A 26,828-nucleotide genomic window follows, 5' to 3' on the forward strand; every position below is an offset into this window, starting at 1 on the left:
TATGGTTTTCAAAGACATTGATTTGATTATTGGACACATTTGACCCTATCCGTGTGAGACATTGGGCCTTATTTATGAAATTCATGCGTGTATTTGCATGTAAAATACTTTTGTGTAAAAGATAGATTTCATAGATTTATAATGTTAAAAAATACAAACACAAACAAAACATTTTAAAATGCAAAATTTCAGTATGTGTATGAAGTATGTAAGCATTATGTAAATTTATCATGAAATGTTCACTCACAATTTGGCAAAGCCCATCACTGTAAAAGTTGTATGTAAGGTATTTTCTTGTGATAAGGCTGATTGAGCACTGGTCACTGTTCTCATGGTAAGACCAGTTGAATTATGGGAGTTGGAGTGAGGGTCTGATAATAGTGGGTGCAGGTGAATTATGGGAGTTGTAGTGAGGGCTGATAATAGTGGGTGCAGGTGAATTATGGGAGCTGTAGTGAGGGCTGATAATAGTGGGTGCAGGTGAATTGTGGGTACTCTGTTAAATGGGTTATTGTGTGTTGGTATATGGTGGGCAGCAGTAATGGTTGGATGCTTGTAGTGGGTGATGTTTAGATGCTGGAACAGAACAGCTTTTTTTTTGTCCACTCGTCTTTTACTTTGTCTTTCACTGACATTCTGTTAATCTCTCTCTCTCTCCCTCTCTCTCGTTTAATCGGTGCTGGAAGCTGATATATGGCTGTAGATCAGTGTGTGTGAAGTGAAACCAGGTGACGCAGAGTTGCAGATGAATTATAACTCGTTTGGAAAATGAACTCCAGATCTTCTTCAAGGCCACAAATAACTCCCAGTAATCATGATAATCTCTGATTGCCTAACAGCACTGCAACACCAGCGAGACGGACAACAGTGAGAAACATTTAAAGATAAAAACATTTTTACACTAATAACAGTCTTTACAATATCATATGTTACTTTACAACATGTGTAATAATGCCCTGCTAAGTGCAGTTCAGCCACTAATCTAGTCTTAGAGTCTCTGTAAAACACCAAATCCACCGGAGATCCTATTTAAACCTATTTTTTGTATTATTCTGTTTAAAACATAAATCTACCTGTTAGCTCCTATCTGACAAGAGGCATCATGGCCCGGCTTTAGCTCTGCCTGTGGGAGGTCCACAGCCGAGGTGGGCGGGGCCATGAATACTAATTCACAGGTTGAGGTAGACACGGTGCTTTTCCTGATCGACACGTTTTTCAGAATATTTTTTTTTTACTAGCTGCTGCAGAACAATGAGGAAGAGGAAGAGTTTCATCATGTGCAGCATCATAAACAAGTGTTTTAAATTTTAATAAGAAAGATTGAGAATGTAGAGAGAGTAATTAAACAGGTGATGGTTAATGGTTTGTACAGATTGAAAAAGCAAGTTCAAAAAATGGAAAATATTCTGAAAATATTCTGGCAAAAGCCTTAATGTCTCTCTCTCTTTCCCTCCCTCTCACCCACCACAAGCCACAAGTTCTCTCTGTTCTTAAAACACCAGCCCATAATAAATGTCCAAGAACTTTATTAACTCAGCACTTTGTGGGCTGTGAAGAAAAACAGCAAAACCTTTAGCCAGAAGACTGTCATCACATTTATCATCATCTTCACCATAATCATCCTCACCATCATCTCTTTCTATTTCTGTTTTAGACCACTCCCCATCTCACTTACTCTATCTCTATACAGACACAGTACAGATGCTGGTGATTCTGTATCTACTGTAACTGTAGAATAATTACAGAGCAGTACGGGTACAACAGATTACAGTGCTGGTGATTCTGTATCTACTGTAACTGTAGATTCATTACAGAGCAGTACGGGTTCAACAGATTACAGTGCTGGTGATTCTGTATCTACTGTAACTGTAGATTAATTACAGAGCAGTATGGGTACAACAGATTACAGTGCTGGTGATTCTGTATCTACTGTAACTGTAGATTCATTACAGAGCAGTACGGGTTCAACAGATTACAGTGCTGGTGATTCTGTATCTACTGTAACTGTAGATTAATTACAGAGCAGTACGGGTACAACAGATTACGGCGCTGGTGATTCTGTATCTACTGTAACTGTAGATTAATGCTTGTTTATAAACACTAATAAAAGGAATCTGAGGGGAATCTGTTACATTCTGGCAGAGAGACAAATCCATCTCTCTCTCTCTCTGGTTTTGATAAAGGACTGTTCATCGCTGTGAAAATATAGTGAGATGTTTTGAAAGCAGATAGTTTTCTCTCTCCAAAGATCATAAAGAGAGAAACCGCGCAGTAGCCCGACGGAGTGTGTGAGTGTGTGTGTTATTAGAGGAATTAGGATGGTGTGGTATTTCTCTGTGATGTTTTCCCAAAGGGGCTGTGGTTGGCATTCTCTCCCCCCTGCTGTACGGCCTTGAGATGGCACTATGCCCTATGAAGTGTGTGTCTGTGTGGATGTACATTTCAAGATTTTGAGGTGTGTGTATCTGTATGTAAAAAATAATTCCTTGTTACTTTGTGCATCAACACATTGGTTTTTGTATACTCATAAATAAAAGCATAGTTACCCAAAAGGAAGGGTGAGATTCTAACAATAGTAGTGTGTAACACTGCAGATGCCTCAGCATGTAGAGAGTTGTAGAGGTTCCTAATGTTCCTCCTGTGATAATACATTTCATAATAACTCCAATACACACATTTTCTATAATTTTGGATAGATCTGGAGATACTTTCTGGATGCAACTATTTTTGGACCATGAGTGTAAATGATACAGGAAATAACCAATGGATGTACCAACAAGTCAATGTTTAGTGACTGTACCATAGACCTCATTACCACTGTATGATTGTACAACTAGTATATAAATTGTGTGTTCTTCAGATCTTTTGATCTTCTCATGTAATCTTGAGATCTTTCTATGTGATTTTGATATATCTTGCTGTGATGCTGACTTCATTCTTTGTGATCTTCATGAAATCTTTATGCAATCTGATTTTTAGATAATCAATTTTTTGTGTTTAATAATTCTGTGTGAATTTGAGATTTATCTGACACACTTATCTAAAGTGCCTTACAAGGTTATGTCTGTTAGAGATTTGGGCCAATGTAGTGTTAGGAGTCTTGCCCAAGGGCTCTTATTGGTGTAGCAGAGCTTAGTCACCCAGAGTGGGAATTACAGCCTAGTTTCCCAAATGATGGTCATGAAATCTTTCTCTGTGATCTTGAGATTTAGTAGTTGGAAGTTTTGCATGAGAGGCAGCAACACATGTATCTGCAGGATGTTCTGCACAGATCACTGAGATCAATGCTAGTGCTTCTCCTATCACTACTAGGAGTGACCGATTCTCACTGTATGAGATGATGCTCCTCAGATCATCAATCACTCCTGCAGTTTACACTGTGAACTCTTCAGTCCAGGTAAAAGACAGATTTAAAGAGCTCCCCATGAGGCCTCCATACTTAAACCAGACCGTCATCAGATCCTGAAAAAGAACCTGGTTTCATCTCTAAATAAAATATGCTTATAGTCCATAGCACCACCAGCACCACCACATTGTGTCAACACCATGCACAAAAGTGCCACACTGTTAAGATACGAACCCGCCAAAGTCAGAGCTCACCTGCCTCTTAAAGGGAATGATGAGCAAGAGACACTCTGAATGGTTTATTTGATGTTAAACCCAAAATGAACCACACCCATGATTAATTAAGATAATTAGTACATGCATTTTGTTTGTTTAGAGCTGCACAAGGCTTATTTATTGATACCAAAGACACACCGACACACCCTAAATCAAACTGAACGATACGGAATTGACCGGTGGGCCATAGATCACTAAAATAGGGCCCCAGTAATTTAGTTCTGTACATCCCAGGATCACATCAAGTTTATTTGCTGTAAAACGTGTCACTAACACTTATTGTGCACCATTGAGAAACTTTTACAAGAAGACACAGATAAGCCTTTCAGTCTCACAGAACTTTTAGGACCAACCACAGCCCTCAAAGCTTCCCACAGTTTTCCCCCAATGACAGACAACAGTTTCAGATTTACACAGAAATGGAAAAAAAGGAAAAGAAAATCATAAAAAAACAACACAAGCCTGTAACAGTGTATCGTGGTGAGATTAGACGAGTTAATATAAAGCTTTACCTTATTTCCTCCGAGGTTTAACACAGGGCTCTAATTACATCCTTACCCAGGAATGTTAATAGCAACTTGTGCTTTAGATAATGGAAACAGGCCTCTGGAGGCGGTGGGCCACATTTCCACAGCTCCCATTCTCCAGGCCAGCAGATCATCTCCAGCAGATCATCTCCAGAGTAACGGGTAACAGACGGAGTGTCGTCTGAGATTTTCTCTTTCTTCTGCCTGGGATTCGCGAGATACTATTGGGTGTATTTCTTTATTATTATACCCCAATATGAAGAAATTCAAGAACAGATGAGAAAACAAAGTCATTGATCATCTATCAGTTTGAAAAATATTATAAAATAATTTCTAAAGCTTTGGGACTCCAGAGAACCACAGTGATCCACTATTATTCACTAATGGTGAAAAAAAAAATGGAACACTGCTGAACCTTCCCAGGAGTGACCGGCCGACCGACCGAAATTACTCCAAAAGGGCATGAAGAACTCATCCAGGAGATCCATAAAGGACCCAGAACAACATTTAAAGAACTGCAGTATCTCACTAAAGCCTCAGTTAAGATCAGTTTTAATGATTCAATAATAAGAATAAAGAGACTGGGTGAACTGTTTCACACTTATTCACAATCTTTTACACTGATTCACACTCTTTCACACTCATTTACACTCTTTCACACTGATTCACACTCTTTTTCTCTCAAACACTCATTCACATTTATTCACACTTGTTCACACTCTTTCACGCTCATTCACACTTATTCGCATTCTTTCTCTCTCAATCACTTTCATTCAAACTTATTCACTCTTTTTCATGCTCATTCACAGTTCACTCACAATCACACTCTTTCATACTAAACACCCATTTAGTTCTTCACACTGATTCACACTCTTCTTTTAGATATTCTGGTGTATCTCTGGCTCTGATCCTCCAGCGGGGCTCTTTTCTACAGAAATGCTGATTCTGCTCTTTTGCTACCGTATAATCATCTGAACAGATTTATGGATTCAGGAAATGATGAAGCTGATTCTCCGTGTGATCCGCTCACCATCCGATACGAGTAATTAGCACCGGACCGGCGTGTGCGCTCTGGAATGTTTGGAATATAAATACAGAACGAGATTTTTCAGGCTCTGCATATTTGGGCTCTGATGTTCGAGTGGAGGAGGATGGAAAGTTTAATATCTCACTGGCAGGAAGGATGAGATACCGCACCGTCCTAATGCTGACCTGAATTACTGCTTTATCAGATTTATCCAATTTATCAGTAATACAAATCTACAAATTAAAAACAGTGTTTACGTTTTCTGTGATTTTATTTGATACCAGACAGTAAGAATCAGAGATATGACATGGTTTGTCTGCTTAACTTAACTCATTTATTAATATCAGTGTTCATTTTCATGCACAGGGGTTGGACAATGAAACTGAAACACCTATTATCATTTTAGTGTGGGAGATTTCATGGCTAAATTGGAGCAGCCTGGTGATCAATCTTCATTAATTGCACATTGCAGAGTGTGAAGGTTCAATTAGCAGGGTAAGAGCACAGTTCTGCTCTAAATATTGCAATGCACACAACATTATGGGAGACATCCCAGAGTTCAAAAGAGGACAAAGTGTTGGTGCATCTTGCTGGAGCATCTGTGACCAAGACAGCAAGTCTTTGTGATGCATCAAGAGCCACAGTATCCAGGGTAATGTCAGCATAACACCAAAAAGGACCAACCACATCCAACAGGACTAACTGTGGACGCTGTAAGAGGAAGCTGTCTGAAAGGGATGTTCGGGTGCTAACCCAGATTGTATCCAAAAAACATAAAACCACGGCTGATCAAATCACGCAGAATTCAATGTTCACCTCAACTCTCCTGTTTCCACCAGAACTGTCCGTCACCACAATCAATTATTGTGCTCTAAAACCAGGAGTTTCACTTTCATTTTCCAGCTTAATAACATAATCATAATCTATAATATATTACCTGGTGCACTGTAGCTTTTGCATGCCGGGGTCATAGGTGGTAAAGTTTGTGCCCTTTTTATATATATATTATTTTAGCTCCGCATTTTAAGCAGCCTGAGTTCACCAGTAGAAATCTAGCTTTACCGAACTTTCTCTTTAATCTGCTTTAAAAGCGTTTACCATCTAAATAAACAAGCTTCACTGGAGCCAGTGGATATATAACCGAGTCCGCCAAAGCTCGATGTTTTCACCGACATTTTTCCATCTGTGGTGTTAATTTTCTATTGGCTCGTACTTCCAACAGCCAGCGTCTTCTGTTCCCTTGTGGGGCTCATCCTTGTGTTTACATCAATCACCGCGAGACAGCGATGCGCGAAAGAGAGCTCTCCAGAAAAACAGCGTCGGCCTCTCGGAGAGCGACTGCACGGCCAATCCGTGGTGATTTAATCATCGTAAACAGAGAGAGGAAGAGTGGAAGATGGTTTTTAATGAGGAAATGAGGAAGATCAGAAAGTGAGAGACTGAAGAAGGGAAAAAAGTCCTGTAAATGTTCATGTTATCTCTGCGCGAGAGTGTGGGAGTGAGGGGTTTGGAGTGTGAGGAAAACCTCGGAGGTCGGGGACCTTGGCCTGTCCGGCGAAAGTGTTTATGAGGGTTAGTGAGTTAAAAACCGAGAGAAAAAGAAAAGGAAAAATCTGTTTTCAAGGGCAAAAACGCATTAAATCAGCGATGTCATAACAAATTCCCTGGCGAGACGAGCCGCATTCTCCCAGTCTTACTGATGCAGACTTTACAGCAAACAAGCAGGAAAACACTGAGTGAAGTCATTAGATTTCAGGCAGCATGTTCTGCCCGTGATGACGGATGATGTTCTTGTTTTTATGCTAAACCTTTTAAAGGGCTGATGTAAACACTAAATTACAGGTATTGGAGGAGATATAGAGCAGCATTGAGTTGCATGAAATTTTCCTATAATCACACTTATATACAGTATTGTGCAAAAGTTTTAGGCACCTGTGTGAATTTCAGTAAAGAAAAAGCTTCTTATCTGTGCAGTAAGTTTCTGTTTATTAGCTCAGCATTACAATAAATACAAACAGCAATTTTACAAAAAGCAGAGCTTTTACAGCACTGTTTTCCTTATAACATTGCAGCCACCTAGCAGCTACTTATTAACACCATAGCAACCACTTAGCCACTGCTTAGGGACATCATAGCAACATCCACAGACACCATATCAACCTTAGCAACCACCTAGCAACTGCTTTGCAACCACTTAGCAACAGCATAAAAACCACCATGGAAACCATAGCAACAACCATCTAGCAACCACAAGAGATACAATATCAACACCTTATCAACAACCTAGACATTGCTTTGCAACACCATAACAACCACCATGGATACCATAGCAAAACCATAGCAACCACCTAGCAAACCTTATCAACCACCTAGCAACTGCTTAGCGACATTATAGCAACGACCACAGACACCACATCAACACCTTAGCCACCACCTAGCAACTGCTTTGCCACACCATAGCAACCACCTAGCAAACCTTATCAACCAGCTAGCAACTGCTTAGCAACACTATAGAAACCAACACAGACACCAAAACAACACCTTAGCAACCACTTAGCAACACCATAGCAACCACCATGGATACCATAGCAACACTTTAGTATCCACCTAGCAACACCATAGTAACCACCTAGCAACTGTTTTGCAACTCCACAGCAACCGCCCCAGACACCATAGCAACACCGTAGCAGCCACCTAGCAAATCTTATCAAGCAGCAAGCAACTGCTTAGAAACACTATAGAAACCACCACAGACACCAAAGCAACACCTTAGTATCCACCTAGCAAAACCATAGTAACATAGCAACCTCCCCAGACACCAGACACAGAGAAACCACCTAGCAACTGCTTAACAACATCAATGAAACCAACACAGACAGCATAGCAACGCCTTAGCAAACATCTAGCAACCACAACAGATACCATAGCAACGCCTTAGCAAACATCTAGCAACCGCAACAGATACCATAGCAACACCATTGCAACCACCTAGTAATCAGCAAAATGTGTAATTTAATCATTGGTTCAAGGTTGAAAATAAGTAGAGCTAATGTAAAGTAATGGCTAAAACCAATAATATTCTTCTAAATGGGGATTTTTAGTCATCAAATACCTTGAAGCATTTTTATAGTATAGTTTTGTTCCCGATAGCTGATGCAGAATATTAGCGTATTAACGTACCGTTTAGGAAGCCAAGCAGAACCGCCAGAAACTCTGAGGCCGCTGCCAAAGCTCTTGCAGCTCGGCCAATCCTGCAGTAAACCAGCATCATCTACACTCTGGAGGAAGTGCCATTAGCTCCAGTGCTGACTCAGTGAACGCAGCGCATGCTAACCGCTAACCGCTAAAGCAGCGCTCAGGCTAAATCCGTCTTTCTGTCAGGAGTGAGATTCCTGAGTCTTCCAGCCGGGATTAAAACTTTCATCAGCTACAGATACTGTATACAGGATACGTTCCTCAGGCTGAGTTAGTGAGTCGTCATCATCATCATCATCATCATCATCATCATGAGAAACGGCTGAAATAACAAAAAAAAAAGCAGAGCTTTCAGACCTTAAATAATGAAAGAGTAAAACAAGTTCATATTCATAAAGTTTTAAGAGTTCAGAAATCTTTGAATATTTGGTGGAATAATCCTGGTTTTTAATCACAGTTTTTTTCATGCATCTTGGCATCATGTTCTCCTCCACCAGTCTTACACACTGCTTTTGGATAACTTTATGCTGCTTTACTGCTGGTGCAAAAAATCAAGCAGTTCAGTTTGGTGGTTTGATGGTTTGTGATCATCCATCTTCCTCTTGATTATATTCCAGAGGTTTTTAATTTGTTAAAATCAAAGATTTTTAAGGGTCTCTTAGCTGTATATTGATTGAGACATTGCTAGGAGGAAAGAATGCATATGTCAGTAAGACATATATGAGAGAGAGAGACTAAGAGAGAGAGACAGGATGAACTGGGTGAGTAAAATGTAAACCAGCAGTGGTGAGAAGAGCCCCAGTGAAATACCCAGCATGCACTGTTAAGAGGCAGGATGGTTCTGTAGCTGATCCTTTCCCTGATCCTTTTTTTATCATTTTATTTCAAATTCTTATCCCATTGTCTACCCAATTTAGACAGGCAATTACCCAAACTGCTCATTAGGCAGCGTCCTGTGGGCAGTGTCCTGTGTGGCAGTTTCTTTTAGGCAGCGTCATGTGGTCAGTGTCTTGCAAGCAGTGTCCTGTGGATGATGTCCAGTTTGCAGTGTCCTGTGAGCAGAGTCCTGTGGGCAGTGTCCTGCGGTCAGCGTACTGTGGTCTGAGTCCTGTGGGCAGCATCCTGTGGGCAGTGTCCTGTGGTCAGCGTACTGCAGGCAGCGTCATGTGGTCAGTGTCTTGCAAGCAGTGTCCTGTGTGCAGCGTCTTGTGGGCAGTGTCCTGTGGATGGTGTCCAGTTTGCAGTGTCCTGTGGGCATGGTCCTGTGGTCAGCGTACTGTGGTCTAAGTCCTGTGGGCAGCGTCCTGTGGGCAGTGTCCTGTGGTCAGCGTACTGTGGTCAGAGTCCTGTGGGCAGCGTCCTGTGGGCAGCGTCCTGTGGGCAGTCTCCTCTAGCTGGTGTCCTGTGAGCAGTGTCCTGTGGGCAGCGTCCTGTGAGCAGTCTCCTCTAGCTGGTGTCCTGTGAGCAGTGTCCTGTGGGCAGTGTCCTGTGAGCAGTCTCCTCTAGCTGGTGTCCTGTGGGCAGTGTCCTGTGAGCAGTCTCCTCTAGCTGGTGTCCTGTGAGCAGTCTCCTCTAGCTGGTGTCCTGTGGGCAGTGTCCTGTGAGCAGTCTCCTCTAGCTGGTGTCCTGTGAGAAGTCTCCTCTAGCTGGTGTCCTGTGGGCAGTCTCCTCTAGCTGGTGTCCTGTGGGCAGTGTCCTGTGATAGATCAGCTGCTCATTGTCCAGTTTATTCCACGTGTCTCAAAATATTTAATAGAAATGAACTGTTTACTGTGATTTTAATGTTTAACATGTTAGATTAGGATACTTTATGGAGATTTCTCATGTGTGATTAATGATTTAATGATTTAGATTTAATGATCACACACACACACACACACACACACTACACACACACACACACACGGCAGGGTGAATTAATTAGCAGCTTGTGAATGGGGAACATGTCTGTACCAGTAGAAACACTATCCCTCACTTTCTGTCCCCACACTTCTTCTCCACTTCCATTCTGGAATCTTTCAGATAGAATAGTGTCTATGACGAGAAAGGACAGATGCACACATGGGAGGCCAAAAATAGCAGATTATATATTTCTGATATATGACTGCTGTTCTGTTCTAAAAATGTAGTGCCCACAAAATAAAATCTGCAATAAAAATAAAAAAATCTCAAGGAAAAAGTGTATGTTGCATGTTCAAAAGAGGAAAAAAATAAAGCAAATGTATATTTTTGAATGTACTTGGATACTTTTTTATTCTTTGCAATTATTTTATAATTATTTCAGTTTTGATTTTGCCAGTCTGTGCTTTCATTTTTGTGTTTTGCTAAGGTGTTGCTATGTTATCCGTGGTGATTGCTATGATGTTGCTAGGTGGTTGCTAATACGTTGCTATAGTGTTCATGGTTGTTACTATAATTTTGCTAAGCAGTTGCTAGGTGGTTGCTGAGGCGTGGCTAGGTGGTTGCTAAGGCGTTGCTATGTTATCCGTGGTGATTGCTATGATGTTGCTAAGCCGTTGCTAGGTGGTTGCTGAGGCGTTGATAGGCGGTCGCTAAGGTGGTTGCTAAGACGTGGCTATGGTATCCGTGGTGGTTGCTATGGTGTTGCTAGCTTGTTGCTAGGTGGTTGCTAAGGTGTTGCTAAGGCGTTGCAATGGTATCCATGGCAGTTGCTATGATATTGCTAAGCCATTGCTAGGTGGCTGCTGAGGTGTTGCTAGGTGGTTGCTAAGGTGTTGCTAAAGCAATGTGCCACCATCATAAATGCTAAAAATAGATCACTCTGTGTTTAATGCATCTATAAAATCTATATAATCTATATAATCTTATCTATATATAAGATACATCTGTATCATTGTTGTTATGGTGATTTGAGCGTGTAAATTAGCATCAGTGTGAGTAATCTGTATTAAATCTCAGAGTTAAATCTGAACTGGTAGCTGGATCGTTATGAAAGTGAAGTGAATCAGAAACAGAGTGTGCTGGCGAGCTTCGGGTGGATACACTGGATTGAATCAAAGCGCTAATCTACGGTGATTAAAGTGTAAGTCTGTTTGAAGCTGAATTAAAGCAGTTTGAGTTATATAAGATTTTGGATATGTTTTTGGATAGATGTGCTTTTAATTAACGGGGGAATGTTTGTGCGCAGTGGTTTTTTTAAGTTCTGTTATAACTGGTCTGAGGACGTTTCGCTAATATCGTCTCCCTGCATGCAGATCCAAAACACACACACACACACACACTCACACACACACACAGCGTTTATTTTCAGGAAAATGAGGGTTCCCATGCTTTCCTGAAAAAAGATCTCCTCAATATTTATCATGGAGGCTAAAATCAATAAACTCCTCAGAGCACAACAATTTCAGCACACAAATATTTCCTCTACACGCCCACGATCACCCAGCGCTCCCGGCGCTCCCGGCGTATTCTACCCACCAGGCCTCGAGGCCTTCAAAGCACCACTGATGGACCCATGCTGATCCCAGAGTCCAGAACTACACAAAGCTTTTATTCGGATTAAAATAAAAGAAAAAAGTCTAGAATGTTTTTCAGCAGTGGCGGTAGGCTCACATGTTTTGCTTACTTTTTTTTGTCATACTGACATTTTTCAGATTAAGAAACAAACTTGACTAGAAAAGGAAAGTTTGATAACGAAATTTAAGTTGGCTTGGAAATTTGCGCTAATAACTTTGAAAAGTGCAAACGGTTGCTAAGCGTGTGGACAGTGGTTGCTATGCTGTTGACTTTCGGCTAAATGTCCAAAAAGTCCAAAAAGTTTTGGCGAACATGTTGCAATGCTAATAATTGTCTAATATAGGAAGGTGTTGCCAAGTGGTTGCTAGGCAGCTGCTAACGTTTTCCAAGTGGTTGCTAGAGTGTTGCTCAGTGGTTGTTAGGCAGTTCCTAACGTTTTCCAGGTGGTTGCTAATTGTTTTCTAGGCAGTTGCTATCATTTCTTAAGTGGTTGCTAAGGTGTTGCTAGGCAGTTGCTAACTTATTCCAAATGGTTGCTATGGAGTTGCTAAGTGGTTGCTAGGCAGTTGCTATCATTTCAAAAGTGGTTGATAAGGTGTTGCTAGGCAGTTGCTAAGGTATTTCAAATTGTTGCTACGGAGTTGCTGAGTGGTTGCTAGGCAGTTGCTAACATTTTCCAAGTGTTTGCTAAGGTGTTGCTCAGTGGTTGCTAGGCAGTTGCTAATGTATTCCAGGTGGTTGCTAGACAGTTGCTATAAATCCTAAAGTGGTTGGTAAGGTGTTGCTAGGCAGTTGCTAACGTATTCCAAATGGTTGCTACGGAGTTGCTAAGTGGTTGCTAGTCAGTTGCTAACGTTTTCCAAGTGGCTGCTAAGGTGTTGCTCAGTGGTTGCTAGGCAGTTGCTTACGTTTTCCAGGTGGTTGCTAGGCAGTTGCTACAATTTCTAAAGTGGTTGCTAAGGTGTTGCTAGGCAGTTGCTAAGGTATTTCAAATGGTTGCTACGGAGTTGCTAAGTGGTTTCTAGGCAGTTGCTTACGTTTTCCAAGTGGTTGCTAAGGTGTTGCTTAGTGGTTGCTAGACACTTGCTAACATTTTCTAGGTGGTTGCTAGGCAGTTGCTGTCATTTCGAAAGTGGTTGCTAAGGTGTTGCTAGGCAGTTGCTAACGTATTCCAAATGGTTGCTAAAGAGTTGTTAAGTGGTTGCTAGGCAGTTGCTAAGGTATTTCAAATGGTTGCTACAGAGTTGCTAAGTGGTTTCTAGGCAGTTGCTAACGTTTTCCAAGTGGTTGCTAAGGTGTTGCTTAGTGGTTGCTAGACACTTGCTAACATTTTCCAGGTGGTTGCTAGGCAGTTGCTATCATTTCGAAAGTGGTTGCTAAGGTGTTGCTAGGCAGTTGCTAACGTATTCCAAATGGTTGCTAAGGAGTTGCTAAGTGGTTGCTAGGCAGTTGCTAACATTTTCCAAGTGGTTGCTAAGGAGTTGCTAAGTGGTTGCTAGGCAGTTGCTAACGTATTCCAAATGGTTGCTAAGGAGTTGCTAAGTGGTTGCTAGGCAGTTGCTAACATTTTCCAAGTGGTTGCTTAGGTGTTGCTCAGAGGTTGCTAGACACTTGCTAACATTTTCCAGGTGGTTGCTATGTGGTTGCTAGGCAGTTGCTATTGTTTCTAAAGTGGTTGCTAAGGTGTTGCTAGGCAGTTGCTTAGGTATTCCAAATGGTTTCTAAGGAGTTGCTAAGTGGTTGCTAGGCAGTTGCTAACGTTTTCCAAGTGGTTGCTAAGGTGTTGCTCAGTGGTTGCTAGACACTTGCTAACATTTTCCAGGTGGTTGCTATGTGGTTGCTAGGCAGTTGCTACCGTTTCTAAAGTGGTTGCTAAGGTGTTGCTAGGCAGCTGCTAAGGTATTCCAAATGGTTGCTAAGGAGTTGCTAAGTGGTTGCCAGGCAGTTGCTAAACTTATGTGGCTTGCAAAAGTATTCATACCCCTTGAACTTTTTCACATTTTGTTTTCTTACAACCACAAAGTTAAATGTAGTTTATTGAGATTTTAAGTGATAGACAAACACAAAGACGTGTGAAGTGGAACAGAAATCATACATGGTTTTCAAAATGTTTTCAAATATTTATTTTTTTAAGTGTGAGTTGCAAAAATATTCGTCCCCCTTTAATCTAAAACTTGTTATTTGAAAACCATGCATCATTTTCGTTCCACTTCACACTTTTGCAATACAATGTGGAAAATTTCAAGGGGTATGAATACTTTTACAAGCCACTGTATGTGATCATCTTCACCATCAGCAGCCCTGATTTACCAAACTGAAACTGTGGATCGTTGGAAATGTTGAAATTAACAGATTAATGTAAAATTATTTTTTTATTAACCAAGAATTACATCCTGCTCTGCAGGAAACTGCAGGATCACATGATCCTGACTCTCATTATCTGATCCAGCTCAGTATCTGGAGGCAGTGGGTGAATGGCGGTTGTGCTGGTATCAGTGGGGGGTAATTGATTGTAATTGAGTTGTAGTTTATGAGAGTGTCGCAGTCGGACGCTGTGCAGGCTGGATATTTACGGCGCTGAGAGCTCTCAGCTGAATGAGGCGGTATTGATTGGACGGTGTAACTAATGTAATTACAATCGTAAATGTTTTGAATCTGCTTTATTGTAAAGGATTCATTTGCATTTGATCTTGTTTGTGAAACGTGAGACGGGGGGTGGTTATTGTTTGGGATGAAAGCCTTTGTGGAGATGCAGAGGGTGGAGTTTTATCAGAATTATAAAAATGATAAAAGAAAATATTCAGAAAAACGCAATCGATCAGGAAAAGCACCGTGTCTACATCAACCCGTCAATTAGTGAATTAGTATTTAAAGCCCCGCCCACCTTGGCTCGAGAAGGAGATAACTAACAGTGCTAGGAACAGCATTCCTGTGTTATTTGTGCGAATAACACATCAGTGTTTATATACTTTACCCAGTAATTCAGAGCTAAGAAACAAATGGTTAGAATTAGTCTATGGAGGAAAAACACCACCAGCCAAGTACAACTGAGATAGGTAGGTGTTTAGATGTTTAGAACAGTTCTAGTTAAAACACTAGTTAAAAGTTAAAATCCACCCTTACTTTCTGGATCTGGACTCTACCCACCTCTGTTTGTAATGAACTATAGGTTTAAATAGGATCTCCGGTGGATTTGGTGTTTTACAGAGACTCTAAGACTAGGTCAGTAAAGGCTGAACTGCACTTATTAGAGCATTATTACACATGTTGTAAAATAACATATGAACATTGCAAAGACTGGTTACTCCTCTAACTGTAAAAGCTCAGTCTAAACAGATAAAACTCAAATCTGAAACGGAGTGTTCAGATATATTAAGCACTGTTTTTTGATTGTTTGAATAATGAATGTATCAGGACACACCTGATTAATAAAATACAAAACACACCTGACAAACAGGCTGGGGCAGCCTGGTGGCCAATCTTCATTAATTGCACATTGCACCAGTAAGAGCTGTAAGAGTCTGATGGTTCAATTATCAGGGTAAGAGCACAGTTCTGCTCTAAATATTGCAATGCACACAACATTATGGGTGACATACCAGAGTTCAAAAGAGGACAAATTGTTGGTGCACGTCTTGCTGGAGCATCTGTGACCAAGACAGCAAGTCTTTGTGATGCATCAAGAGCCACGGTATCCAGGGTAATGTCAGCGAGATACCACCAAGCAGGACCAACCACATCCAACAGGATTAACTGTGGACGCTGTAAGAGGAAGCTGTCTGAAAGGGATGTTCGGGTGCTAACCCGGATTGTATCCAAAAAACATAAAACCACGGCTGATCAAATCACGCAGAATTCAATGTGCACCTCAACTCTCCTGTTTCCACCAGAACTGTCCGTCACCACAATACATTATTGTGCTCTAAAACCAAGTGTTACATTGGCTGTTCTGGTCACTTTAGCAACCTATGAGCGTAGAGGTACAGGATCTACAGGCCCAGCTGTAGATCAGTAGATATGTTGTTTAGAGAGTGTGTTGATTGATGCTGAAGTTTAATGTTGGAGCTAATTCCATTACAGAAGATCAGCTAATGGTTTAAAGCAATTTATCTCAGGCCAGTAGACTCAGCCTCTTAAAGCCTCAATCAATCTGTATCACTCATCCCTCTCTCTATCTTTCTCTCTCTCTCTCTTTCTCTCTCTCTCTCAGGTGGATAAGGTGTGTGGTCAGACTAAGACCCACAGTGTGGAGCCCACCACCATTAAAACAGCATCCACAGTACCAGATTCACCAACACTGTCCACCAACCAGTCCAGCCCTCCATCCTCGGAACCGCTGGGAAGATTATCTCACTTACGCAGGTTTGATATTCACATTTAAATAGAGATTATTTCATGTATAACTGAATAAATCAATGATTTTAGAATTTAGTAATTGTGAGTGTGAGTTTGTATACACAGCTTAAACAGAGCTTTAAGAATACTGGATGTTGGTCCTGCTTGCTGAAAGTACTTGTGATATTTTGGTTTAAAGTTTAAATTGAGTTGGATAGATTGGGATTAGTAAATTTGGTTGGATTAGGCTGTAGTTGAGTTGAAAGGTTGAGTTGAACTCGACATAACCCAACCCAAATTGACCCAACCCAACCCAAATTGACCCAATCGAACTCGACCCAACCCAACTCGACCCAATTTAAACCAATCTCAACCCATCTCAACCCAACCTAATCTCAACCCATCTAAACCCAACTCAAACCAATCTCAACCTATCTTAACCCATCTCGATCCCAATCCAACTCGACCTAACCCAACTCGACCCAACCCTTCTTAACCCAATTTGATCCAATTTAACCCAATCTCAACCCACCTCAACCCAACCCAACCCAGTATCAACCCAACTCAACCCAATCTCAACCCACCTCAACCCAAACAATCAGATCTCAACCCAACTCGACCCAACCCAACTCTTCTTAACCCAACCCAACCCAATTTCATCCCAACTCCACCGAACCCTACCCAATTTCAACCCAACCTAACCCAATCTCAACCCAACTCTACCCAACACAACCCTTCTTAACCCAACCCAACTCAACTCAATTCAACCCAACTTAACTCAAACAAACTCTGCCCAACCCAACCTAATTTTAACCCAACTCAACTCAATCTCAACACAACTCGACCCAACCTCAACCCAACTCAACTCAACCCAACCCAACTCAACCCAACCCAACTCCAAGACAGTCAGTCTCCATCACATAGCAGACGTTTAGCCTGTAATAGAAACTGCAATATAACGGATATGCTATACTGAAGTGTTATGAGGGGTTTTAAACACCTTACTGCGCACACACACATTCACTCACACACACACTCACACACACGCAGTGCGGCAGATCCGTGTCCCACAGAGCTGGCAGGCTGAGTGTTGTGGTTGGCGCGGGGGGCAGTGCCCGCTGGCAGGCTGACTGAAGGCATTAGCAGGAGCTGGAGGGGAACTTCCTGTCTGGACTCTGATGTGAGTAGTGAACAGTGAGAGAAGAGGTTGGTGCACACTGATGAGATTATAGTTCAGCGTTCACTAGTGTCCGTTCTGAACCTTCTATAAACGTCAGATTTAGTAGAATTAATCATTTGTACTGAAGTCCAGTAGAACCGATCTTTCCACACTGGATCCACAGTGCAGAATTATAGCCTTTACTCAGCCCTGAACTCCATTAGAAACTCCATTAAACTCATGCGTTTATAGTCCTGCATTAACTCGAGTTCCTGTTCTGCTCAGGTTAACTCGTTAACATCCCTCAGATATATTGTAGATTAGATGTAAATCAGATGGTAGATTAGATTAGATTCTAGTAAGATATGGAGTCTCATGACGTTTAGTTGCTAAGATGTGTCAGGTAGTCACTGTAAGGCTACAAACCAATCAGTGTAAAGAAAAAGTGCACTCAGTCACTAAACTATAGTGTAGAACCGAAACTAAACAGAATACATGTACAAAATACACTGTAACACTGTTATGTTGGGTTGAGCTGAGTTGTATTGAGTTAAGTTGAGATGAGTTGGGTTGCGTTAAGTTAGGTTGGGTCGAGTCGGACTGATTCAAATTAGATTTAGCTAAGTGGGTTGGGTCAGGTTGAGTTGAATTAAGTTAAGTTGGGTTGAGCTGAGTTGGGCTGTGTTGGGTCAAGTTGGATAGAGTCAAATTAAGTTGAGTTGACTTGAGTTGAGTTGGTTTAAGTTGGGTCAGGTCGGGTTGGGTTGTGTTGGGTTTAGTTGAATTAAGTTGAGTTGACTTGATATGACATGGGTCGGGTTGGGTCGAGTTAGGTTGAGTTGGATTAAGTTGAGTTAAGTTGGGTTGGGTTGAGCTAAGCTGAGTTGGGTTGAGTTAAGCAAGGTTGGGCCGAGTCGGCCTGAGTCAAATTGGGTTGAGCTGAGTGAGTTGGGTTAATTTGGGTGGTGTTGGGTCGAGTTGGTTTTGAGTAGGGTTGAGCTGAGTTGATTTGAGTTGGATCGAGTTGAATTGTGTTGAGCTTAACTGAGCTGAGTTAGGTTGGTTTCAGTTGAGTTGGATTATTCTGAGCTGAGTTGGGTTCAATTTTAGTTGGGTTGAGTCGAGTTGGTTTGAGTCGAGTTGGGTTCTGTTGAGTCGGGTTAAGCTGAGTTGAGTTAAGTTGAACAGGGTAGCATTGGTTTCAGTTCAGTTAAACTGAATTAAGCTGAGCTGAGTTAAGTTGAGTTGGGTCGTGTCGAGTTGGTTTGAGTTGAAATGAACAGGTATGTATATAGTCCCAAAAACATTAATTTAGATGTCCATTCAATTCAAATTGATACTGCATCATCGTCTGACATGCTTCCTTCCACAAACCAATCAGTGTGAAGAATAGTGAGACTCCGCCCACCTAGGTGATGATGACAAGTGCACTCAGTCACTAAATCATAGTGTGAAACTGAAACTAAACAGACTATATGTACAAAATACACTGTAACACAAACACATTACACCTGGATCAGACTCTGGTCTTTCAGATTTTCAGATTCTTATATGATAAAATTTGCCCAATTCAACAATAAATCACTAAATCTAAATAATTAGCATATGTGGGCGGAGCATGGGTAGGTCGCTGTTTGTCTGGGTGGTTCTCAGCATGAACATTTACTCATATATGATACAGTCTGAACGCTTGTGTTTGGGTTTGCATGTGCACGTCTGATTTTCCTTCAGGACAATGACTTTTATTTCCCTCTTCCTTTTCAATGACCCCATTCTGTAACCCTCTGGCCCCTCCCACCTGTCTGTCCTCCTGCTTGCTTCCTCCACTGGACTGATCCATTACCTCCTGCACGGGGGGGTCTGATCTCAGTTCCCTCCCCCTCAAACCCGCCAAGAGTCAGAAAGATAGGAGTCTGAAACAGATTGCTCGGTAAGCATGCAACCCCCCAACCCCCCCAAGCACACACACCCATACACATCACACACACACACATTAATTACAACAAATACATAATTTATAATTATGGTATAAAAACACACACCAGTTTTGAGTTTTTAGCTGTTCTTCAGAAGCATTGCTTGATGTGAATCACGCCTCACACAAAAGATCAAGCTCTCAGAAGACCTACGATCAAGAATTGTTGACTTGAAGCATTAAGCTGGAAAGGGTTACAAAAGTATCTCTAAAAGCCTTGATGTTCATGTGTCCACGGTAAGACAGACGCTCTACAAATAAAGAAAGTTCAGCACTGTTGCTGCTGCTCTCCCTAGGCGTGGTAGAGTCCTGTAAAGGTGACTGTAAGAGCACAGCACATGCAGAATGAGGAATCAATGAGGTGAGGAAGAATCCTAGAGTGTCAGCTGAAGACTGAATACAGAAATCTCTAGCACATGCTCTGGCAACATTTTTATTGATAAATCTACAATAAGAAAAACATTAAACAATTAAGAATGTTCAAGAGTTCATGCGAGGACACCACGGAGGAAGCTACTGCTGCCAAAAAAAAAAACATTTTTTGCTGCTCGCTTGAAGTTTGAAGCAAAAGATCACCTGGATGTTCCACTTCAGCACTACTGGCTAAATATATAATGTGGACAGGTGAAACCAAACAAACGTTTTTGAGTTGTTTGGAAGGAAATCACACAACGCTATGTGTGGAGAAAGAAATAAAAAGGCACAGGTCACCATAATCACAGCAAAACCTCATCCCAACTGTGAAACATGGTGGAGGGGGCATCATGGTTTGGTGCTGCTTTTCTTTGCTGCATCAAGGTTTGGACTAATTTTGCTGTCATCAAAGAAAAAATGGATTCCCAATTTTACCAAGAAATTTTGCAGGAAAACTTCAACTTTAAACATCTGTCCAACAACTGAAGCTCAACAGAGGATGGATGATGCAACAGAACAACGACCCAAGACATAAAAGTAAATCAACAACCGAACGACTTCAACAGAAGAAAATAAATAAATGTTGATAGTTGATACAGATTCAATAAAAATTCAGTATAATAGAGTATACCGTATTTTTCGGACTATAAGGCGCACCGTATTATAAGACGCACTATCAAAGAACGCCTATTTTCTGGTATTTTTCCATACATAGGGCGCATCGCATTATAAGGCGCGTTAAGTGACACTAGAAAGGGTGCCTATATCAAAGTGAACAGGGGTGGCGCCATGTTTCCCTTCCCCCACCGGGGGTGGTCGCTTGCCGGTGGAGCGTCTCCGTATACAAATCTAGCTCTTTCAAAGTCAAACGAGTGCTGGATATTAATCTACACAGATTCCTCTCCTGAAAACTGTTTATTTGGGTGAGTAACGTGCTTCAGTTTATTTACAGTAAGCTTAGATTTCCAGATGTCCACTAAGGCTTGCTGCACCAGCGTTAGCATAGCTATCCGCTAGCACGCTAGCTAGTCCCCTAAACTAGTAAAGTTAACCCAAACTTAAACGACAGCGTTACACTGAGTAATCCTGTGTGTTCTGGTAAGACAGTGAGATATTAGCTAGCGATTCGTCCCCCGTAGCTTGTTTTAACACGGTAAACAAGCAGATTACAGGCTGATAAAACTCACCTCTGAGAGAGTTAGCGCTTAGCATCTAGCTAATGCTAGCCAGGCAAAGCAGCACAGACTTACAGGCCGATAACTCACCTCTGAACGGTGAACGCTTAGCGATTAGCATCTAACTCTAATAATACTGCTCCAGCAGTATTAAAAGTACTAAATTTAGAAAATACTGATCTCTGAACAGTGAAAAAGCTAGCTAGCTTAGCGGTTAGCATCTAGCTAATGCTATTGCTGCTCCAGCCACGGAGCTGCACGGCTCTGCATGGAGTGTGTGTTTACTTTAGATAATTTAGATAATACTGATCTCTGAACAGTGAATAAGCTAGCTAATGCTATTGCTGCTCCAGCCTCGGAGCTGCACGGCTCTGGACTCTGTATAGCACTGAAACTCTCTATAACGCTGCACGGAGTGTGTGTTTACTGCTCCTTACAACCTGACGGGTAAAATCCATACAAAAGGCGCACCGTATTATAAGACGCACTGTCAATTTTTGTGAAAATTAAAAATTTTTAAGTGCGCCTTATAGTCCGAAAAATACGGTAATAGATGTTTATTAACGTTATTAGGAATGGAACAATGGCAGACAGATGAGTGTGTTAGTTAACCTTTTATTTATACCGTTACATAATAATGGAAAAAATTGAGCATATTCTGACTTCTGGTCCAGTTGTGGATAAATAAAGGTTATATATTTTCTCTCTCTGTCCTTTAGTGAGTTCATGAACTACATCGGGCGCTACAGGGCGTTCTTCGCGGCGCTGCCGGAGATGCTGTGTGAGGGGGAGGTGGTGAGGGATGAGTTCTCCTGCTGGAGCGGCGACGGCGTGGTGGAGAGGTGAGCCAGCGATGTATTCCTTATTAAACCTGAGAAAACTGAAGAACGACTGATTACAGAGCGATAACACTGAGCAAAGGAGTGCAGTTCAGAGGGACAGGACTGAGATATGAGGTGATGGACAGATCTGTGATGGAGAAAGAGTGGAAAAAAAGGACAAAGATGGAAAATATAGTTTATCATGATGATTTATTGCTGATGGGGTTTTCCTGAGCACCTTCAGTTCAGCTAGGGTTCGACTAGCTCTTGGAAATTACCCATGGTGAGAATTTCTACCGTATTTTTTGCACTATTAGGTGCACTTAAAATCTTTTAATTTTCCCAAAAAGCATCATAATCGTCTTATAATATATGTATTAATTCTATCAGGTATTAAGGAGCAGTAAAGACACTCTACTGAAATACAAGGGTTATAAGGGTGAGTTTTTAGTGAAGTTTCTCCAGCACTAAGGCTAGGTGCAGCAGCATTAGCATTTAGCTGCTAACCCAGCGCTAAGCGCTAGCTCTGTCTTCATTCAGAGGTGAGTACTATCAGCCTGTAGCCTGCTGCTGACCCTATCTAGCACTGCTGGAGAAACATTAGCATTAGTCGCTAGCCGCAGTTCTAGCTCTTTTACCATTTAGAGTTACAAATGTAGTACAAATATAAACGGAACTTGTATAAAACAGTAGTGCAAATAAAGTGTATAATAGCTTAAGGCTGGGAAAGTGAACGAGTGAGTAAAATGCTTAAAAGTTTACAGTTGTAGGGGGAATTAAAGTGGGTTAAAGCGGCTAGTGCTAGTGGTTAGCCACTAATGCTAATGCTGCTGCACCTAGTCTTAGTGTAAATCTGGAAATTTAAGATATAATTACTGTAAATAAACAAAAATGTTTTACTTCCCCAAATAAACAGTTTTTGGGAGAGAAATGTGTTTTTTTAAGAATTACAGTTTTGTTTACTTAGCTTAGCTTTAAAGGTCTTACCATTATAGTGTGCCTTATAATCCATACGGTAGATTGCTTTAAATATATAAGCCTCTCCAGTTTTATCCAAATCAGAAGGAGCTTCAGAACTTTTAGGGCTTTTTTTTTGTATTTACAGGTGCATCTCAAAATATTAGAATATATTTAAAATATGAAACTCATATATTGTAATATATAGATGTATTACACACAGTGTATCTGTTTTAAGCATTTATTTCTTTTATTGTCGATAAATATGGCTTACATTCAACAAAAAATCCAAAAATCAGAAAATTCAAATATTAAGTCCTGCTGAAAAATGAAAGTACTGTTATATATATATTTGTAAGGCAGGGGTTTGTGTTTTCTGCTCGTTCTCTGAAGGTTTGAGATGGATTAGTGAGGGAATGAAGGAATGCGTTGAGGAACGGTGTATATATTTACGGCTGAATTACCTCCGCGCTCTGGAGTCTCGGCGCTAATCCCTTTATAACGACTTCTCCCCGCTCGCTGCTGGAGACGTTTAGTTTTCAGGTTTTAAGGTTTGCCGTCTTGTTCTGATCGTTTAGGTCTGTAGCTGATTTGTTTTCTCAGTTCTGTGGGAAATGGATGAGTCTGGGGTGGAGTTGAGATGGCGTGAATATCTGGGAGCAATAGCGCTTCTTTTTTAAAAAACACAAAATGACTAAATGTGGGTTTTGATCAGATGTGTTGACGCGCTGGGTTTTGCATGGGAAGTGGATTCTTGAATGAGTTTCTCTCAGTGGGATTATCTCTCTCTCTGTCTATTCCTCTCTCACTCTCTCAATTCAATTTTTCAATTCAACTGGCTTTATTGGCATGAATGGCAAATAAACAACTGTTGCCAAAACCAAAAAAATCCAAAATAGTAATGCAATTATGAAAAGGATAATAAGGATAATAAATAAATTACAATATGTCTCTCTTATTCTCTCTCTCTGTCTGTCTCTCTGTCTCTCATTCTGTCTCTCTCTCTCTCTCTGTCTGTCTCTCTCTCTCTCTCTTTCTCATTTTTCAATTTAAAATGGCTTTATTGGCATGAATTGCAATTAACAACTTTTGCCAAAGCAATGAAACAAGAAGTTAATATATAATACATATTAAAAATATAACAATACATATTAAAAATATAAATAGAGTGTAAGAGAATAAGAGTATAAGAGTCTTATAAGAGTATAAGAGATACTCTCTCTTTCTCTCCCTCTCTTTCTGTCTCTCTTTCTGTCTCTCTTTCTGTCTCTGGATCTCTGGCAGTGTCTCTGTCTCTCTCTCTTTCTGTCTCTCTCTCTTTCTCTCTCTCTCATTTTTCAATTTAAAATAGCTTTATTGGCATGAATTGCAATTAACAATTTTTGCCAAAGCAATGAAACAAGAAGGTAATATACAATACATATAAAAATATATAACAGTACATATAAAATATATATACATTAACATGTCTTACATATACAAGTAAATCATATTTAAATAAATAATTAAAAAGATAACTGAAGAGATAAGAGATACTCTTTCTTTCTCTGTCTCTCTCTCTCTTTCTGTCTCTCTCTCTCTCTCTCTCTGTCTATCAAAGCGAAACAAGAAGTTATTATACAAAAGGTAAAAAAATATAACAATACATATAAAAAAATATATATATTAACATATCTTACATATAAAATGACGGAAGAGATAAGAGATAATCTGTCTCTCCGGATCTCTGGCAGTGTCTCTCTTTCTGTCTCTTTCTGTCTCTCTCTCTCTCTCTCTGTCTCTCCGGATCTCTGGCAGTGTCTCTGTCTCTCTCTCATGTCTCTGTCCTGTGTGTGGTCCTCAATCAGCCGTCCCCCCGTCATCAATCTCTGTCCGGGTGTCGCTCGTCTTCCTCTCTTTTTCCCTCTGCTTCCTATTTTCTTGTTGGCTTCACTTATTAAAAATCACTCAGCAATTACAAAAACACTTTCCCCGTCTCTCTCGCTCTGTCTCCGTCCCCCCGTCTCGTCCCTTCCCGCTCTTTTCCTCATCGCTCGGGCCAATTTCCATGGTTACCCCTCCCAAATCTTGGCAAACAGAGCGATGGTGGTGGTTCCACTGAATGCACTGAATCCTTGGCAGTGCATTAGTTCCTCTTCATGTACATGTATTTATATATATATGTATATATATATGATTTCATATAAGCATTATGCTACTCAGTGTTTACACGTGTTCCTGCACGCAGACGCTGTACGACACGAGTTCTGGTGACCTTCTGTAGGGTGGGAGGGATTCCTCAAACATGTCAATCATTTACACACTGAAAAAAAAACAAAAAAACTTTGGACCAACCCAAAAACTCTAATGCTCTAATTTGTTACACCTAAATATATTGGTATATATTTATATGTTGGAATATATTTTTATTTAAAATCAATCAATGTATTATTTATCCCAAGTACAGAAAGGTTCTTCAAAACAAAGATAAAAGATTATGTATAATAAATATCATTTTTTAAATTTTTTACACTTTGTTTTTTATCTGGAACAACGGAATCTTTCCTGTTACAGCAACGTATAATATTACCTTTTATAATTTTATAAACGTTCCGTAATTTCCTTTTCCTTTTCCTTTAACCTACTAAATTATGTTAGAATAATTCAAAACGACTTAATTTCTCTTGAAAACGAAACTTTCTCTTACAGCCTACAACACTGCATACAGGCCATTATATAACCATTTAACCATTATATAAAACATTGCTCAGTATCTAAGAGAAAATACCCTGAGGAGAACACCTTCACAATGATGGTGAGTGAGGCCACGCCCCTTTTACGTGTAATAGTGGTGACGGGAACCAATGGGAAATTGGTTCAAACCAGAAATCATAATTGTTCTTGTTCTGGTTGTTACACTTTTTTCAGTGCAGAGGAAGTTAAAGACGTAGATTCGTACGTTTTTAAAAGCGTGCAGTCTGGACTGTCCAGTACCTGTAGCATCTTCTTCTGCATCCATGTCTTGTTGAAGTTCAAATTAAGTTCAACTTAAATATATAGCGCCTTTCTAGAAACCCAGGGACACGTTTTACACGTAACCATTTACACTCAGCACTCATCCACACAATGGTGAGAATTGGCGGCCAATAGCGTACAGCGTACTCTCAACCGGAAACAACCACTGTCCACCTGGAGGACTACAGCATTGGGAACTACAGCATTTACCCAGCACAGAGTGCCCATCCATATCTGGGTACACAATTATACATACAATTACACACTTATTACACAAAATAACATACATACAGACCACACACTTTACACATATATACACACCAGATCAATTTAGAGATCAATTAAATTTCTTTTCTGGGCAATTTAGAGTATCCAGTTTACCTGATCTACATGTTTTTGTTGTTTGGTAGAAAACCGGTGTCCCCAGAGGAAATATTATGGGATGTCGAGGAAGAAATATGCCAATCTCTTCCAGTCTTTCTTTAAAGAACATTGCTTTTAAATGTTTCAATCTTGTTTTCATGCTTACAATTTATTATTGTTTAATTATTTTTAATTTGGAGACCTAAAAATAAAGGTGCTACAAATGGATCTTTGAGGAATTCCATAGAATAACCATTTTTACGTTTCATAAAAAGCATGATGTTTGTCCAGAAGCATTTCTTGGAATTTAAGGTGGTTCCTCCATGGTGTTGCTCAAAGAGCCATTGGTAGAACCTTTATTTTAAGGAGGTTAACTCAGAATCTGAGAATCTATCTGCTGCGGGAAAACACTAGAAAATGTTGAACCGATTGTTGTGATTGGATGAGAGGAACGTTTGGCTGGAGGATCTTTTGCTATAAAAGAATTTGGACTGATGTCTGCTCTGTTTGATGACCCCAGGCCATTAAAAGAAGCTTAGTAATACTACTATGGATGGATAAATGGATGGATGGACGAATGGATGGTTAAATGTTATTTATAATGCTTAATCCCCAACAGACCACCCATTGATGTCTGAATCAGTGGGTGTGGTTTAGCAGATCATTAATAAACAGAGTTACAGATTCATTTGGCTTCATGTTTTGTTTATTTTATGAGACATATTTGCGATTTTCCATGAAATTATATTAAAACTATCGGTTTTTAACCAGTATGACCTTTCAGAACC

At 40.5% G+C, this 26,828-nt stretch overlaps 1 protein-coding gene across 2 annotated transcripts in view; it reads left to right on the plus strand.

Annotated features, from left to right (window-relative positions):
- The window catches only part of gpc5c (glypican 5c), a 180,365-nt gene that overhangs the window by 44,900 nt on the left and 108,637 nt on the right, over window positions 1–26,828 (plus strand). Inside the window, exons 4-6 of one of the 2 annotated variants that reach the window (XM_022664952.2) lie at window positions 16,058–16,209; window positions 19,212–19,271; window positions 21,625–21,747. In XM_022664952.2, the coding sequence (XP_022520673.2) occupies window positions 16,058–16,209; window positions 19,212–19,271; window positions 21,625–21,747 (335 nt within the window). The remainder of the gene's footprint in view (window positions 1–16,057; window positions 16,210–19,211; window positions 19,272–21,624; window positions 21,748–26,828) is intronic. The other variant, XM_049477309.1, reaches the window with a different exon arrangement.

Source organism: Astyanax mexicanus, chromosome 4, assembly GCF_023375975.1.
Source record: "Astyanax mexicanus isolate ESR-SI-001 chromosome 4, AstMex3_surface, whole genome shotgun sequence".
Classification (NCBI taxonomy): Eukaryota; Metazoa; Chordata; class Actinopteri; order Characiformes; family Acestrorhamphidae; genus Astyanax; species Astyanax mexicanus.